The 17,462-nt window shown below is 48.8% G+C and overlaps 7 protein-coding genes across 7 annotated transcripts; 2 read left to right on the top strand and 5 right to left on the bottom strand.

Moving 5' to 3' along the window:
- Positions 1 to 65: 65 nt before the first annotated feature.
- Positions 66 to 1,165, bottom strand: V1518DRAFT_411379 (ClpP/crotonase-like domain-containing protein). Its single transcript, XM_066902830.1, has 4 exons — positions 1,004 to 1,165; positions 745 to 946; positions 657 to 690; positions 66 to 590 (listed from the first exon to the last, which is right to left on the bottom strand). Exons 1-4 carry the CDS (start codon positions 1,108 to 1,110, stop codon positions 100 to 102), a joined length of 834 nt encoding a protein of 277 aa, XP_066761058.1. The 5' UTR covers positions 1,111 to 1,165; the 3' UTR covers positions 66 to 99.
- Positions 1,166 to 1,197: 32 nt separating this feature from the next.
- On the top strand, positions 1,198 to 2,884 carry V1518DRAFT_411377 (Pex12 amino terminal region-domain-containing protein). The gene is made up of 3 exons (XM_066902829.1): positions 1,198 to 1,577; positions 1,636 to 1,899; positions 1,956 to 2,884. Exons 1-3 carry the CDS (start codon positions 1,404 to 1,406, stop codon positions 2,799 to 2,801), a joined length of 1,284 nt encoding a protein of 427 aa, XP_066761057.1. The 5' UTR covers positions 1,198 to 1,403; the 3' UTR covers positions 2,802 to 2,884.
- Positions 2,885 to 6,202: 3,318 nt separating this feature from the next.
- Positions 6,203 to 8,269, top strand: V1518DRAFT_411371 (uncharacterized protein). The gene is made up of 4 exons (XM_066902828.1): positions 6,203 to 6,936; positions 6,993 to 7,074; positions 7,137 to 7,327; positions 7,383 to 8,269. The coding sequence occupies exons 1-4, from the start codon at positions 6,458 to 6,460 to the stop codon at positions 7,969 to 7,971; spliced, it is 1,341 nt and encodes a 446-aa protein (XP_066761056.1). The 5' UTR covers positions 6,203 to 6,457; the 3' UTR covers positions 7,972 to 8,269.
- A 1,063-nt stretch (positions 8,270 to 9,332) lies between these two features.
- On the bottom strand, positions 9,333 to 11,286 carry V1518DRAFT_411364 (uncharacterized protein). The gene is made up of 4 exons (XM_066902827.1): positions 10,995 to 11,286; positions 10,886 to 10,938; positions 10,615 to 10,804; positions 9,333 to 10,558 (listed from the first exon to the last, which is right to left on the bottom strand). Exons 1-4 carry the CDS (start codon positions 11,100 to 11,102, stop codon positions 9,602 to 9,604), a joined length of 1,308 nt encoding a protein of 435 aa, XP_066761055.1. The 5' UTR covers positions 11,103 to 11,286; the 3' UTR covers positions 9,333 to 9,601.
- Positions 11,287 to 11,426: 140 nt separating this feature from the next.
- V1518DRAFT_411358 (40S ribosomal protein RACK1) lies at positions 11,427 to 13,177 on the bottom strand. The gene is made up of 5 exons (XM_066902826.1): positions 13,010 to 13,177; positions 12,945 to 12,954; positions 12,722 to 12,808; positions 12,277 to 12,667; positions 11,427 to 12,096 (listed from the first exon to the last, which is right to left on the bottom strand). Exons 1-5 carry the CDS (start codon positions 13,047 to 13,049, stop codon positions 11,680 to 11,682), a joined length of 945 nt encoding a protein of 314 aa, XP_066761054.1. The 5' UTR covers positions 13,050 to 13,177; the 3' UTR covers positions 11,427 to 11,679.
- A 266-nt stretch (positions 13,178 to 13,443) lies between these two features.
- Positions 13,444 to 15,434, bottom strand: V1518DRAFT_411353 (cation efflux family protein). The gene is made up of 7 exons (XM_066902825.1): positions 15,100 to 15,434; positions 14,997 to 15,046; positions 14,897 to 14,941; positions 14,670 to 14,817; positions 14,531 to 14,611; positions 14,065 to 14,474; positions 13,444 to 14,008 (listed from the first exon to the last, which is right to left on the bottom strand). Exons 1-7 carry the CDS (start codon positions 15,275 to 15,277, stop codon positions 13,619 to 13,621), a joined length of 1,302 nt encoding a protein of 433 aa, XP_066761053.1. The 5' UTR covers positions 15,278 to 15,434; the 3' UTR covers positions 13,444 to 13,618.
- A 166-nt stretch (positions 15,435 to 15,600) lies between these two features.
- Positions 15,601 to 17,091, bottom strand: V1518DRAFT_411348 (uncharacterized protein). Its single transcript, XM_066902824.1, has one exon. The coding sequence runs from the start codon at positions 16,857 to 16,859 to the stop codon at positions 15,999 to 16,001; it is 861 nt and encodes a 286-aa protein (XP_066761052.1). The 5' UTR covers positions 16,860 to 17,091; the 3' UTR covers positions 15,601 to 15,998.
- Between the last annotated feature and the right edge of the window lie 371 nt (positions 17,092 to 17,462).

Here is a 17,462-nt window from a genome sequence, read left to right as displayed (position 1 = left end):
GCTCCGGTTGCAACCACGCAAACCTCGTGGCTACTAACGCCATATTTACAAATATTATATTAATACGACAGTCCATCGCCTTGCCAGCACTGGCAGCGCCTACAGCTTCCCAAACACCGGCTTCTTCCTCATCGCGAACGCCGCCACTGCATCGTCTGTGTCCCTACCAATGGCGAACGCGTTCCAAGCCGCCGTGTACTCCAGCCCGTCCTGCACCGTCCGGTCCCGACTGTAATTCATCAGATGCTTCGACGACTGCACCGCAACCGGCGACTTCTCCACGACCACCTGTGCGAGCTTCAGCGCGGCAGCGAGTGCGGCCCGCTTGTTTGACTCGACATGGGACACGAAGCCGTGTTTCAGCGCCTCCGTAGCTGAGAACTCGCACGCGGTGAATACTACCTCGCGACACCAGGACGTGGAGCCGACGATTTTAGGAAATCGCTGCAGTGTGCCTATGTCGGCTGCTAGTCCAATGTCAACTTCCTTGACACAGAATCGCACATCTGACGTACAGATCCGTACGTCAGCAGCGGACAGAATGTCTATTGCGAGTCCAAACGAGATTCCATGAGCTACCCCGATGACAGCTAAGTTAACCAGTGGAGTCAGTCAAATTGTTCATCTGTCTGGACAGAATGGAACAGTTTACTCACGCTTGTTGCAATTCTCGATGGCTGAGATCGCATCCTATATTTCGTTAGACCGTGTCCGACCAGAATATTACAACGCCTGACTGCTAACTTGGAATCCTCTAATAATCTGTCGAGTTTGTATCCGTTTGCGCTCGTCTTCAAGCCGCCCGCCCAAGTTCGATGCCATCAGTTCCGGTGTGACGTCCAGACCAGCTGTAAACGCCCGGTCGCCTGCCGCAGTTAGTATAACGGCTTTGACGTCTGAGTCCACAGAGAGCACGTTGAATATGCCGCCAAGCTGCAACCATGTCCTATATAGAAGTAGTGTAAGTTTATGTCAGGCAAATCTATTCAGTGGCGTATGTTACATTTGGTCGTAGGCATTCAGCCTGTCGGGTCTGTTGACTTCAACTTGAGCCACGAAGCTCGCGGGGAACGAAACATTAAAATTTGCAAACTTGGAGTATCTCTCCATGATGAGACTTGTCAAATAGCGAACTGTCAGTGGTGAGACGTCGGGGGGCGCCACCAGGCATTTTCAAAATTTATATGAGCCTCGACGGGCGATTTTGCGGGGGAATCCCCCTGGTGCGGCTCAGGCGGGATGCCTCGGTTAGCGCCGCGCATTTCACACGATCGTCATCTGCTCCGGTCATCTGGCCTCGACGAAGCCGCTACCAAACCCGGATGAGCAACCTTAACTGAACCACGCTCAGTGCACGAGAGCATTCATTCTGGCCAAAGCAGTTCTGAGGATCCTGATACGATATGTTGCCTGCGCTACTGGCTGTCTCGGAGAAGACGAGGCAAGCGCTCGGATGTTTCATCAATGCTAGCAGGTTTCCCTCAAACCGAGTCGGCCAGATAGACGCTGCTTTGCTAGACGACGAGCTTTTTGATATTCTTGCGAACCAGATATGGGAGAGTTCCAAGTTTATACAAGTACGTGCGATTTTTTAGTGACAAGAAGACGTAGTCCCGCTAATCTGACGGGTAATAGTCATCGTTGAAGGAGGGCCACTCGGGCGAGTTAGCGTTGCTTCTCAAAGCCCTGCTATGGAAAGTTACTGTATGGGACAATGATGCGACATATGGTGGACTATTACAAAATCTACGTATAGTGGACGGAAGACGGCGGAATGCAGGCATTCTTCGGAGTCCTTCGAAACTCCAGAAGCTGGTACTGGGCTTTTTCTCCGTGTTTGGTGAGTACTTGTGGCAAAAGTTGAGCGAATCAATATTATCCCGTGACGAGGATGACAGCGTAAGTGAATTTTATTGGTTTAGTATTTGTCAGTTGCTGATTTCGTCTGAATAAAGGACCCAAAATGGCGTCGCATGTTATCCAAATTTTTTCGACAACTGGAATCAATACATGCATTTGCAGATCTTCTCAATTTCGTCATATTCATTTATAACGGCAAATATCCGACGTTGATATATCGTCTATGTCGACTGCGTCTAGTATCCTCGTCGCGAGAACTGTCCCGAGAAATCAGCTTCGAGTTCCTCAATCGGCAGATTGTCTGGGACGAGTTTACCAACTTCTTGCTGTTTATTCTTCCCATGCTTCATTTGCCTCGCTTGAAGCGCCGGTTCAGCAAACTAGTTGCATCAGCGACTTTGACGAGCGAGGAGAGCGATGGGAAACTCACCGGCGAGCTTTCGTTTCTACCAGAACGAACGTGTGCCATATGCTACCAGCAAGACACCAGAGATAGCGCAACTCTAGCCGCAACGGGCTCACAGCAAACATCGATTGGTATGGCGAGCAACGATATCACGAATCCATATGAGACTATTGAATGTGGACATATATACTGCTACGTGTGCTTAGTGACGCAGATTGAAGAGCAAGAAGACGAAGGATGGAATTGTTTGCGCTGCGGAACGTTGGTTAAGCAGGTCAAGCCGTGGATTGATGTTGAAGAATCCATCGGTTTGCCAGCGACAAGTGAAAAAGTTCACGAAGAGTCGGATGAAGAGGACGAACACAGCGACGACGACCAGGCTGATGATGAGGAGGAGGAAGAGGAGGAAGAGGAGGAGGTTGAAGATGAAGAATTTAGTGATATCAATCATGACTCAGATATTCAGCAGAGTATTCGCAGAACAAGTGTCGAAAGTCAGTGGAGCGAGCCGGATCATATTTCCGGAACTGCATAGCTAGCATATTTTATAAACTAGCCTAATTTCACGCATTGTATGTACACCATCTAACAATAATGTTACTTGCAAGACTCATATGATTAAGAAGCATGATAACCCATGCAAATTATCGATTTTGGGGTACTAGTTTGGTTTACATAAGTACAATCAAACTGGTCTGACGCCAAGAGGCACATAACATTCCCACGCTGGGATTTCATCATAATCGTCACTGTACGACAGTGGCTTGAGGCAAGGGGCGCTCACCAGTTCTGATACGCTATTGTTCGCGCTGCTGTTTACCTTGTTCTCTCTGTCCATTGCCTTCACTGCATTATTAATTTGTTCTGGTACCCCAATAATGCTAATGACATTCATTCATAGATACTATGGGAAGGAAGAGAGACTTTACCTACAGGGTGAGAATCATTGGGCTGGAAAATTGGGAGCATTACCAATTATGAAGGACACATCATGAGAAATCATAGAATTTGTCATGGGAAGGGAGAAATCATTGCGAGGCATCGCATGCAGAAATCAATCACCTTTGGATCATGCATAGAAGCAATGATATGCCATACATTCCGATATTAAAGCACAGTTTACAAGGTCAGAATGTTATATTAATCAGGACCATCTTTTTACATGCCTTGCAAGCTAGTTGAAGTTGAGTGTGATTGCTGAAGATGCTGCCAGTAGTTATTTTACAAGTTCATATTGCATGGATGTAGCTGATGAGTGGGCCAGACAAGTGAGCAGGCCACATTTTATCACACCACTACCTATTTTTACTTACAATATTTCTTCATCAAAAATGATGAAATTGTCTTCAAATAACCCAAGGCTATTGTTAGCTCTTCAAGTTATTGATAAGGGTCTGGAATTAAGCACTAGACCTGCAGCAATGATTTACAACATCTCGAGAACATTACTCACCAGCAGAACAAATGGCCGGCCTGCTTGACAAGACACCCATGCCAACTCCTTGAAATTATCAGAGTTAGAAGAAGCTGCTCTTCTTCAATACATTCTCGACCTGAATGCGCGAGAATTTCTGCCCAGGTTGGTGGATGTGGAAGATATGCCCAATGTCTTGCTTGCAAAGTGCAATGCAAGATGCATTGGAAAGCATTAGGCATCCAGCTTCATCAAGTGATAACCAGACCTCCGGATACATATCAATCATCCCTATGACTACCAGAGAGATTTCTGCAAGATCCTGAAAAATTAATGCGTGGTTCATGGTGCAGAACCTACACACCAAGTACAGCATCATGAATGAGGACCTGTACAACTTTGACAAGACTGGCTTTGCAATCAGTATCATTCAACCGTCTGTGGTAGTGACATGCACTGAACAACATGGAAAAGCAAAGACAGTTCAGCCAAGCAATCGAGAATGGGCAATGGTGATTCAGGAAGTGAATGCACATTGCTGGTGCAATCGGCCATTCATCATTGTGAAGGGGCCCACCACCTTGCCAACTGGTATACAGAGGGCAACCTTCCATGTGACTGGGCAATCAAACCTACTAGCAATGAATGGACAGACAATGAGACTGGCCTGGAATGGATTCAGCATTTTAATCTGCACACAACTCATTGCAATGTTGGCAAATCTCGAACGTTAGTGATCGATGGCAATGAGAACCATGTGTTAGCCATTTTCAACCATTGTGAAGAGAAGGACATTATAACTGTCTCTATGCCTCCGCACTCATCAACACCTACTTCAGCCACTTGATGTTGGGATGCTTTTCTCCATTGAAGTGATCATATGGTTGCCAGATTGAAGTGTTGCTAAAGTCTCATGTTAACCACATCACTAAGACAGAATTCTTCATTGCCTTTCAAGTGGCCTTTCCCACCACTTTTCCAACAAGGATGTTAAAGTTTGGATTCAGAGGAGCTGGTTTAGTGCCTTGTGATCCATAGGAAATCTTGTCAAAGCTAAATGTGAAGTTGCAGATGCTGATACCTCCAAGGTCTCATCTGGCAAGTGCCAGCCATTGGGTCTCTCAGACACCACACAGCCTGATAGAGGCAGTCTCACAGTCTGAGTTCATTTAAAATGGCATTGTCGATCATCAGGACAGCTCTCCAATACCAATTTTCAATGCTGTTGATCACATTACAAGGGGTGTGCAAGCAATGATGTACTCATATGCATTGTTAGTGGCCGAGATTCAGACACTTCAAGAGGCAAATGCGGCACTTAGCAAATGCTGAAGAGCAAACGAGGCACATACATGAGTTGGAGGATCTCTTACAGTACAAGAAGGGCATAATTTATTAGATGAAATAAGCAGGCAGGAACAAATACAGCAGGACACATGGGTGAAGAGAGGTTGACAGAGGAGGATTGAGCTGGGTGGATGTCACTGTGGTACTTGCAGCAGCAAGAGAGGACATAATAAATGCACTTGTCACAATGAAGCAGAAATGTCAGATGTGTACAGTTCCTAAATAGTTTGAATTAATTTGGCTTGCTGCAGTTGCATAATTACTCTCTGTCATTATGGGAGTTGCAGGAAGCTCACTTGCTTGTCTGATCTGCTCATTTATCAACCATGTTATATATATTTGAGTAATTATTTAGTTGACTCATCACCAATGGTTCCTCCATTGGCCTCATATATTTCCCATATTGTGGACATACAGACTTCCCGGATTGTGGCATAATACTTTCAGATTTGCTGTAGCAGAGCACTATATATATCACACCATACTTGCCATGAATTGGTTGCTGTTCAGAAAAATTGCTGTAAGCAGCGCCTTGAAACAAACTAGTATTGACTGCAGCATATGGTTTGCGTTACATGATCTTCTGATGTCTTTAGCGCTTGCAACAGTCAGAGAGCAGTGCTGACATGCAGATGGACTTCACATATTCGACCATCAGGGCATGCATCATCAGTAACTGCCGCTTATTGCAATACCAAGTTATGAAACTCAGATCGTTGCTATGCGCGATATGAGTCCCATGATGAGCTCGAACACGTTTTAGAGCGCTCGCGTTGTTGTGACTGTTGTTAGCTGGACTCTTGTTAAGATCTACGAGACTGCAATCTGTAGCCGTGCAGGTGTTAGGGACGCAATGTGGCTCTCCGCGATATCATAACTAGCGCAAATCCCAAGACAAGCTGCTTCGTCCTGCCATCCCGTGAATTAGTACCGCGATCTAATTGAGAAGTTGGGCTTGTGAGGCACGATCTTAGTGGGCAGTGTTACTTACAGTGTCTTCATTCGTCTTCTAGTTAGTTATAAATGTTAGTACTGATGTAATTCTGCTCCGCAGCACTCTCTGGAGACACGTACCAGTGAATAGAGGTCCATTTCCCTGAGAGCAGTGCGGCTGTTGTGGAGTGAAACTAGCGATTTGGTGGCTTCGGAAGAAGCCAGATGATTAAACTCTCCCCATAGTCTTCGAGAAATGGCGCAATGACCAACGCACACACTCTTCAAAAAAATTCGCATTTTCACTCTCTTCTTCTCTTTGTTTCAACACAGTGGACACGATTGACCTTTCAGCGGTTCTGCTTTCGTGTCTTTTGGCTAGAACCCCCCTCAAAGCCTTCATCTAGGTATATTCGTGAGTTCTGGACTGGCAAAATATCCACTTGACTAACTAGGCAGAATAGTACCGACTTTCTCGACTCTCGCTTTACACTGCCATGTCTTCGTTTTCACACGACGGCACCACACTCGGCGCTAGCGGCACGACTAATCACCCGCAGGATTATGTCCGGCAGCGCAAGCCGTCTACAGGCTTCTACGGGTCGATGGACGGGCCCAAGGCTGAGAGTGTCGTTACAGCGTCTGTGAAGTCGTACACTCCACCTTCGCTGGACGAGGTTGACGCGACATCTGACGATGATGTCGATGCGATCGAGCTTGCGACTGATATGAATGGAGAAAGTGGCGAGGGCGCTGCGTCAGAGTACGCACGCGCCAGGCCTAAGGCCTTTGAATTTTTGTTCACCTGGCGTTTTTGGATTATCTTTGTGCACGGACAGATCTTATCGTTGTGCATTGTTGCCACGAACACGTTCACAACTTTCCTGACAGACGACGGCAATAACATCCCTGCTTTTCAGACGCTGTTCAACTACGTGATATTGAACCTCTTGTTCACACCGTACACGATCTATAGGTGAGTAGTTGCGACTCGGGTAGTTATGAGGAGACTTTAACTAACAAAGGACGTAGATACGGATGGAAGAAGTATGCGCAGCTTTTGTACAAAGATTGCTGGAAATTTTTTATTCTATCCTTTGCAGATGTCGAAGGCGTAAGAGCTACAACCCTTGTATCCTGTCTCTTGAATCCTGCGGCGCTAACACGAAACTGCAGAACTATTTCGTTGTGAAGGCATATCAGTACACCAGTTTGCTTTCTGCCGAACTTCTTGACAACTGGGCGATTGCCGTAGTTGTCATTTTGTCATTCGTCTTTTTGAAGGTTCGCTATCACTGGTCACAGTATCTTGGTATTGTCGTTTGCATTGCCGGTATGGTCCTCGTCGTTATTGGCGATCTTCTCACGTACGTTTTGTTGATTAGGCTCTTTTATGCAATCGAGTACTAACAAAATTTTCAGCGATAAAAACTACGATGCAGTTGCCGTGGTCAAAGGGGACATGTTTGTTCTGCTTGGCGCCACATTCTACGGCATTTCGAACACTCTTGAAGAATTTCTTGTTTCCGAGCGACCTATCTATGAGGTTCTTGGCCAGATGGGTTTCTGGGGCATGATCATCAACGGAACACAAGCTGCTATTTTTGAGCGAGCGTCGATCCGTGACGCAACTTGGGGCTCTCGTATTGGGGGCTGGTTCGCTGGATACACTCTCGCGCTGCTTGTGCTCTACATAACTGCTCCGATATTGTTTCGCATGTCATCTGCTGCATTTTACAATCTGTCGATCCTGACCTCGGATTTCTGGGGCTTGCTGATCGGAATCAAGGTCTTTGGATACTACGTCTTCTGGCTGTACCCAGTCGGCTTTGTGTTCACGGTCGGCGGTATGATCATTTACAATGCCGTTATGCGCTCGTGGAAGGGTGAAGCTGAGAAGCCATGGCTCGGAAAGAACCAGCATAACGGTATCGCCGGTATTGGAACTGCTAAGACGAAGAGCGTCAATTCTCTTGATGACATTGTCGTGTCTGAGGAGGTCGTCATCTAAGCATTGCGTATACGGCCCGCCTTGCGGTAATATAGACCATGGACTATCGTAGAACGAGAACTAATTACGTGTTGCGCGAATTTTGTTAGATAAAAAATGCAGGTTACGGTTTTCAACGGATTTTTGTCGTCCCCTTACACAGATATCTGACTCACAACATATGAACCGCAACATAGTATAGCGAAGGGCAGGCCTCTTTTAGAGCACAGTACACGACACTAACAAATTGATATAGCTAATGAAGATCAAATTGTATTTGAATTCGAATAGATAGAAATGAATCTGAAGAGGATGGCTTTGATAGCATAATAGCTCCGTATCCGGGCTGCGTTCATAAAAAAGTCGAAAGTCCATAGAGCGACAGACAAAATGTAAGCAATGTCAGACAACTCCTCTACTTGGTGTGGGAGCGTGACACATTGCGTGAAAGAGCAAACTCATATGATATGATGGAACCATCAAAGTATTCCCCCTCGTTAAAAGTCGTGAAATAGCAGTTGTCAGCTATGTTCCCAGCCGGCCAATTACCACGGTCATGTATTTTGCCAATTCAAATCACATGCCGTTGAAACATATGCGGAATATTGATATCTGTTCTGACGTGGAGGCAGAGAGTATAAATTCTCGCGACGCACACTACGCCAGGCTGGTTTGCGAACTATCCTGCTTCTGGACGTGTTGATATTGATCCTTTGCGGTATGGCGTAGAGCATGTGCTAACGTTGTTCCAAGATCCATACACACCAACAGTCTGCCTCTCGCCTGACCGTAGCTTTGCCTTGCCTTCGACTGCTATAAATGCCTACATCTCCCTGGTAATGATGTTGGCTTGTATACATCAGCCGATCCCGGCACACATTTCTCGCGCGTCTGGCACTAACATCTGTCACATAGGCCACCCCTATACTTCAACAAGGTTGACACACTACATGAAATTAGCACATTGTCGGGCGCCTGGCGGTGGCTTCATAACAAAAAGGTTGATTCTGATCGCTGTTGCTCGCGTTCTTGTGTCTCGTGTGTTTTGTACTTTGCTCAATGTATGCTGATATACTTGTTCTGATACCCATTCACACTGCCGCAATTCACAGTCACGCTATGGGAGAGAAAACATTAACTGCATTATCGGAATTATTTGGCTAAATATGAAGAACATTATGGAATCTTAAAGACTTCATTGGGAATTATGGAGGATATTATGGGAGGGTAGAAGTTATTGGGGGGACATTGCGTCAATGAATCACATTTGGATCATTTTGTAGAAGCATTATCGCAAGCCAGCTGTACCTTCTAAAATCAGCACAGTTAGTCGCATTCTACGATTTGCTTGAGATTGAGATTGGATGCGGCGGAACTTGAGCTTTAAAATCAACAGTCGAGACTTCGGCTGAAGTATGTAATCCTATATTCGCATGCTGTGCAGCAGGTAGTTCAACATTGAATAGTGCTAGTCATGCAAATAATCTACAACAGAACAATGGAGTTGATAGTCAATGCACAACATGCCTTGATAAGTATATAACAGTGTGAACAGAAGAGAAGTGACAAGCACATTCCCAGGAAGTCGAAGTTGAAACGCGAAAGGAACTAGATACAACTATTACACAAAAAAGGGATAGAGAGGAAGGAGCTATTCGTCCCAACCATCTCCCCACCCGTCATCATCCTCCTTCTTCGTCTTGAGTGGAGTTGTGGTTCCGCTAGAAGTACCATAGTTCGAGCCGTAGCCTTGCATCTTCTTCGTTGAGGTGCTACTCACGCTCGTGGTAGACGGAGCGTTCGACGCATGGGATAAGGTCGTTCTTGAGCCAGGCTTAGGCACACCGAATGCCTCTTCGATATCCGCATCATCTCCGATACCAAGGTCGTCAAAGAGTGATGTGAATTTACCGTCTGCCTGTGCCCCGTTACGGGGGCTGGAATATTGGCCGCCACGCTGTGTGGAACGACCGACAGAGCTGCTACTGCTGCCGCTGCCCTGGAATGCTGTGTATCCACCAGCGTTCTCGGCGGTGAACGACTGAAACGTTTCGACGCCGTAGCGTCCGGTTTCCTGCATCTTCTGTCCGAACTGCATCATGGCCTTGCGGGCGTTATTACCAAGATCTGACTCTGCTAACGTCTTCACATTCGGCTTGATGTAAGTTTCGGTGACGGTTCCGAGGTTCTTCGTTACAGCAGAGGAAAAGAAGCCGAAGCCCTTGGACAGCGAGCCGAGCGGATCGCGCGTGAAGTCGTCGACGCTGAGGTCCAAGCCGCCCGCGGACGACGACGACTCTGTCGAAGGCGCCGGCGTGTTGCCAAAACCAGCATACCGGCCGCCTTGTGAAGGTGGCAGGTTGTCAGGACGCGTCAAATTATCCTGACCCAGACGCGAGAAATAGGCCTCATTACGCGACTTGCTCGGAAGAGTTGTGGCTGCCGCGGCCGTCCGTGAGCTGTTCAGACTACTGCCACCGCTGATGGAGGGAGACGAGGTCCGCGACGACTCGTACGAGGAAACCGCAGGAGATGAGGTTCGGGACGGGGTCGGCTTTGCAGAGCGCGGCGCGCGCACCCATTCTTTGCCCTCGACTTCTGCAGTGAGCTACAATCGCCATTAGCCTAGATCGTATTGCCTGACGCTTCCGACGAACAGCTTACCTTGTCCTTGTAATTCTCCGCGAATTCACTGTTATACTTCTCCTTGATGCTCATCGCCGGCACGTAACCCTCTGCATCGAAGAACTCGCGCGCAGCCTTGTTACCGCCATACTCCATCCGCTTCATCTCATCGACCTTGAACTGGTCCATCGTTATTGACCGAATGAACGAGATATGCACGCCGAGACCGCTGCGAGAATTGGCACGTCAGTTCATTGCGCTACCCACCGTGCGGCGGTGCAGCTCACGCGAACACAACACACAAACTGACCGGTGCAGTCCCGCGCAGTCGAGGCAGATGAAGATGCCGAATTTCGGAGAGGCCTGGAGCACGGTCAATCGTCTCGGTCCATTCGTCAGCCATCCGCAGAAACACGCACCCATTGTGGACTCGGCGCCCCGCAGTCGAAGCAGGTTTTGTTCTCGTCAAGCTTCTGCAGCTCGATGAGCCGCCGCTTGTTATCGGGGTCAACCGACCAGTCCGGCATTATTGCGCTCTGCCAGTAGAGAAAACTTTCCGCTGGCTCGATAATAAGAAGAAATGCGCGAAAAGTCGACGAGAAAGTGCGTGCGCAGTGCCCCACTGTCAATACAAACTGCGGACGGTAGGCAGTTGGAGACGGGCGCACCCGCCAACCTCCCTGACCGCACTCGTCGATCGCGATCTCGGCTGCCCCACAAGACCCTCGAAGGTTCAGTCACACCAGCCCATCACGACTCCGCCTCGCGTCTTCACAAGCCGGCCCCATATAGACATGCTGCAACTTCGACAATCCTCAGAAGGTCAAACTTGGCTCAAGCAGCTAATTTTACTGCATGCACACTACACTTGAAGAACTCTGCTTCGTTGCGACATCGCATACTTCATAACTTGGGGGCGCATACTTCTTAATTTTTTTTTACATCATCTGAGCTCAAGAAATATTACATGAATTATTACACGCAGTCTTCTGCTAGTGTAACGATTCAGGCTTGGACATGCAGAAACGTCTGTCCGGACGCGCTCGCCCCACAAAAAGGAACGGCCCGCAACATACGCCCACGCATGGCTCCACCTTATACACCTTAGTTCGACTGCATAACCTGCCAGACACGAATCTTGTTGTCGGTGTAACCAGCAAACAGGTTCTGGCCGTCGGAACTCCACGCCAAACTGACACACTCCGGAGCCTTGCCACCATCGGGGAAGTCGGGCTTGAGGTCGTCGACCGAGGTCTTCTTCTCCAGATCGAAGATCTTAATGGCAGAAGAAGTAGCAGCGCACAGCCAGTATCGGTTAGGGGAGAAAGTAAGAGCGTGGATCTCATCGCCCGCGGTGAGCGAGTAGAGGTGCTTAGAGTCATCCAACTGCCACAGCATGGTCAGACCATCCTTGCCGCCGGACGCGCAAAGGGTTCCATCGGGGGAGATCGTGAGAGCGTTAATGTAACCAGTGTGACCAATGTAGTCGGTCTGAAGGCTAGCATCCTCGAGATTCCAGACCTATTACAATGCAGTTAGCCATCTGCCATATACCCAACAATGCTCGAGCAGAATAATTTCATCAGTCAAAAGGTGAATGGTTTGTCTCATAGACCCAAAAGGCCTCTGAAGTAGCAAATATATAGAATAAAACCATCATATGAAACATCCCGACCAAAACAGGAGAGAGAAAGTTTTTACCTTGACAAGCTTATCCCAGCCAGCGGACACAACGATGGGGTTCTCGGGGTTGGGAGAGAATCGGACGACAGAGACCCAGTCGGAGTGACCCTTGTCGGTGATGGTATACTTGCAGTCACCAATAGTATTCCACAGCTTGATAGTCTTGTCCCGCGAGCCAGAGACGATTTGTCGGTTGTTGCTAGAGAAAGAGACGGACAAAACGTCGGAGGTGTGGCCGACGAAGCGAGACAGGGTCTTGCCGGTCTGGAGATCCCACAAGCGCAGGGTCTTATCCCAAGAAGCAGAGATGGCGTGGAGACCGTCGTAGGAGATAGCGGCGTCCTGAACGATGTGAGAGTGGCCGTGGAGGCTCCGCTTAGGGATACCATAGGCGTGCTCATCACGGGTCCTGCAGGCCTGTCAGCATATACACTAGCTACCAATCCGATCGTCTACTACTTACAACTGCCAGACAATGAGAGTCTTGTCTCGGCTACCGGACAGGAGCAGGTCGGGGTTCTCGGGGGTGGTGCAGAGGGTTGTGACCCATCTAAGTCGAATAACGTTAGTAAATGTCGTCAAGATCCCGCAATGCCATAGTCGATAGGTCGATAAGGATAATGTCGAAGCGAGACAATGCCGTCGAGAATACTCGCTCGAATGGCGATGAAGAGTTCGCAGCTTACCCAGCATGTCCTGCAGTAAAAGATCAGCAAGGCAGTTCGTAACGTCGCCAACAAGATAAACATACCCTCAAGAGTACCACGGAGAACCAAAACTTCGCTCGACATGATTTTCGAAGATGTGGGAGATCGAGAAGGAGTGGGTAAAAAGGGTGTATGTAGCGGGAAGTTCACTCAAGACAGAAGTCTTCTCAACCCAGATCGGCTGGCGCACTGTGAGGTCAATTAGAGTTTCCTGATCGTTTGCGGGTCGCACGTTGTGTTGTGGGTTCTGCGCCAGCGCTCGGCCTTGCTCCCACGAAGAGCCCTAATTCTAGGGTGCAATCGTGACTGCTGCGAAGGAGATCTGCAGCCGCGCCTAATGCGGCTGCTCTGATCCCCTTTGGGACTGGTACTTGCAGCCGAATTTATAACTTAGATGCGATCTACAGCCAACCGTCACTTCAAAGCACCTGTTCGTGAGAAATGTCACTGCCGACAACTTGTGAAGAGAACTAATCGCCTTGAATATTCTGTTATTATGTACCTACCAAAAATCTGATCTGGTCCAAACTTCATGACTTCCCAACTCCGACAAAACTCTTCCATACACATACTCGCAATGACAGTCATCTCGCTAATCACCTTCCAGCGTTTGTTCCTGGGCCACATGACAAACAAGTCGGCTAGTATAATAGCTAGTTGCAGCACATTAGATCCTCGCATAAACCGCCACAGGGTATTTGGCAACCAGCTTGCCGTTTGCGCATTGTCGGCTGCGCTGTCTCTTCCAATGCAGAAGACATGTTCTCCTGGGCTGTCTCCTCTACCACGGATGACGTCGATGGTAAAACCTTAGCAGGCTCGAGCGGCATAGTGAGAGCAGAGATGGCTGTCTCATTTGCCAGCTCAGGCTGCAAGGTGATCGAGTGAATACCGTATGCATGTAGGCACTGGCTAGCTGTGCGTGCGCTCTCCATGAATTTGGAAACAGCAGAACCTGAAACGACAACATGAGCCGACGCGATGGCCTTCCTCTGATCCAGTCGCCAGATGTGCAGCTCATGTACAGATTCGATACCCGGGATCTGAAATGTTAGAACTACATAAACCGACCGATCACTAGGATTGAGAATGTACCTACCTGTTCAAGATCATGCTTAACGTCACCGAGATCAACACCACGAGGTGCGCTCTGAAGAAGAATAGTGCCACTGCTCTTTACAAGCGGGATAGCGGAAAGCAAAATCATGATCGAAATGCCCATACCAACGCCAGGATCAGCATAAAAACGACCGTAGTATTTCGCCTTCCAGATGACCACCGCAGCAATAATGACACCTATATTGTTGATGGCATCGCCAATAACGTGGATCAGAACTCCTACCATACCGAGATCCTGGCCCGGACTCTTGAGCTGCGCGCTATTGTGTCGATGCTGCACGTGGGCCCGAACGGCTGTAAGCGGAATATCGTCATTATCGGCTTCTTCTGGCAGATCCTGGTGGTCCTGCTCTCCATGGCTATGACTGTGGCCTTGACCGTGGTCGTGGTCTATTTGTGACGTCAGATAAGTGCAACAGGACACAAAGTCAATGCAGGATACAAACCATGTAAGAACGAAGCGCTGATGATGTTCAAAGTGAGGCCAACGCAACCCATGATCATTACGAGTTTCGGATTTTCAACAACTGTATGAGAAATGAGTTGGTTGGCGTATAATTTAGCGCTCCCAAAATGGATGCATACGTTGAAGAGAAACGAAGCGCTCAAGAGATTGAAGGAATACGCTGACGCCAAGAGCGAGCAGAAAGACGCCATTGAAGAATGCGCCCAACAACTGAGCCCTCTGCCATCCAAATGACAGATCCTGTGGAGATTTGCTTCGCTCTGAAATCTTTATGATTGTTGTTCCATGTTAGCTCTTCACGTGGACATCCTCTTCGCTCTGAAATCGCCCGCGGAAAGGTGCATACGATAATCGCCACCAGAGCAACAATGAACCCAATGAGGTCATTCATCTACACCATTATCAGCGAGTGCAAGCAACAACAAGCAAACAAGTGTTGAACGTACATAGTGGAACGCATCAGCAAAGAGGGCGAGCGATTTCGTCTTAAAAGCAACTGTAACAACGTCAATAACTACTTCACACCATGATGATTGATCATCGCCCTACCGGCAATTTCCGCTACAAAGAAGCAGAATGAAATCCCAATCGTGACTATCAAACGTCGTTTAGGCGTCAGAGTAACGAAAGCCATTGTCGTAGATTGGAGGTCAGTTGCACCAGGGAGATGTACTTGTACTTGTCGGAAAAGCGGGAAGCAAAAATTGGAGTCACCCGGGTGTTCCATTCTATCGACCCCATGTGTACACTTAGAGTACGCATACTACATGGCCGCAGCTGGCGCGGCGCCGCCAAAGTCCCATCTGATAACGGCCCGGGGACATAGCTTAACAGCGCTAGCGATTTAGCGTGAGCAATTGGCATTCGGCGGTCTCGGAATTTCCTAGTTGCCGGCCCCGACAATGCTCTCGCCGCTCGTATCCCCGTATCCGGTACGAGCTCTCCGGAATTCCAAAGCGCGCACCGTCTACTTCCCCCAGCTGGTCTAGCTATAGTTTTTGATTTGTCCACGCGACGCGTCCTTCCTTCTAAAACGCCGTCCATCTCTGATACAGGTCATTGACTTGCACGGCTGGCACAGAAGCGACCAATCCGTTGTTGTGATGATATTCAAATATATTGACAAGAAACACACGACCAAGTATAATACTCTGCCACAACAACGGCCACAATCATTAACTGTCCATACTTTACTGAACTCCTCGCCCCCAAATCCAAATGCATGCCGATGCTCACGTCCCGCAACACGAACAACACTACACATTGTATCATACACAACTGCGGGAATAATAACGGTAACCAACACAATCGAGCGTAAACACATATATAACCGAAATAGAAAATATGAAAGAAGTTAGAAGTTATTCAAAATTATTTTGCAGATAATTCTCGGACCCGTGGCGTCGTCATCTATCCATAAAATATGGCCTGTACATATCTATAGCTATTTACCGATTTGACCGACCTCGTAACTGCTCACTACTGCTGTCGTCTGAGTCGTACTCCCCGCTGTCGGCGATGGAAGATGTATAATCATTATCTGTGTATGAGCGACGGCGCTCTGCGTCTGAGGCCCGGGCTGCCCGGGAAACCGCCAGACTTGCACTGCTGTGCGACGGTGCCTGCGATTCCGTTGTGCGCTCGCCAAAAATATCGTTTTCATCAGTCTCATAGATAACATCTTCATAACCCGGTAACTGCCCGCCGCCAAGATACGCGTTCTCTAGCGGCCGCACTGGAGCCTCTGGTCGATAAGGAGGTGGCGGAGGCGGCGATGAACGCCTCCACCGGCTGTGAAACGGTGAGGCAGAAACTTCGGACATCCGCGGCCGTGGCGGAGTGTCGTTAAAATCGTGGTAGTAACGTGAACTTGTATTGGGACGCGACCCTCCGGCAGCCTCCACGTCCTGCTGTAATGCTATTGAGCGGAGCTGACCTAGCCGCTGAGCGCGACGCACACGACGGCGCTTTCGAATATATCTGTAACCAATATACGCGATCACGAAGATCAGGACAAGAAATATGAAGTAAAAGTTGACAAGATTATTCGGTTTCGAAAAGCCATCAAGGTTGTCAATGAAGGTGGACGGGGTTGTGGTTGTGGAATTCGATGTAGAGTTCGTCGACTCCGTGAAGTTGCTGCTAGTTGTGGTATTCAAAGTCGCTACTGTCGTTATTGTGTCATTGCTGACGTGCGTGCTGTTAATCACTGTGCCGATATATGGTAGAAGGCCGTTCAATGCGGAAGCATCGCGAGCGAAGACGAGGACGGCGAGTGCTGACGAGAGCGAGACACAGGAGGTGGCCATAATACCGTGCGCCCGGAGCGGCTGCGAGTAGTCTGTGCCCGAGAGTGGGTGAGCTGCAAGATGCAGCGGCTGTGGTAAGCGTGCTACCGGAGGAAGGATGTGTGTGGAGCCAGCGAAAGAAAGAGCAGTGGTCGGAGGGGAAAAAGGGCGAGGATGACAGTTGTACCGCACGGTCAATTGCTGGCCCTTGTGCCTAGTGAAGGCTCGATATACTTTGGCTCGAGCGGAGACTCGGCCTTCCACAGCTGCCGGGTCACTGCCGGATCACGCCTCACCGGCTTCCACGGCTTCCACCGCTTCCGTGCTTCTCCTGGCCGGTCGGGCGAGGCCCGTATGCCAGCAAGAGTCCGCTCATATCTGCCGCGATTTATAATGGCCCTGGGCTAGTTGGTGCGGGTTCGATGCGGCCGTTGTGGCGCCGCTGTACGCAGGGGTATTTTCCGCACGACCTTGTCTTTGATGGCAGGCAGTCTGAGGTTGGTCAGCACCACGGCCAGAGATCCCGGGATCAGGAGTGTACCTCTTTCTTTGATTATGCTGTGCATTGTTTGCTTTGTATAGGCGACAATAGATACCTGGGCTGCACCACTAGCACAATAGCGA

The sequence above is a fragment of the Limtongia smithiae genome, assembly GCF_038497785.1.
Source record: "Limtongia smithiae strain NRRL Y-17922 unplaced genomic scaffold V1518scaffold_2, whole genome shotgun sequence".
NCBI classification, from domain to species: Eukaryota; Fungi; Ascomycota; class Lipomycetes; order Lipomycetales; family Lipomycetaceae; genus Limtongia; species Limtongia smithiae.
This window is presented reverse-complemented; position numbering and strand designations above follow the sequence as displayed.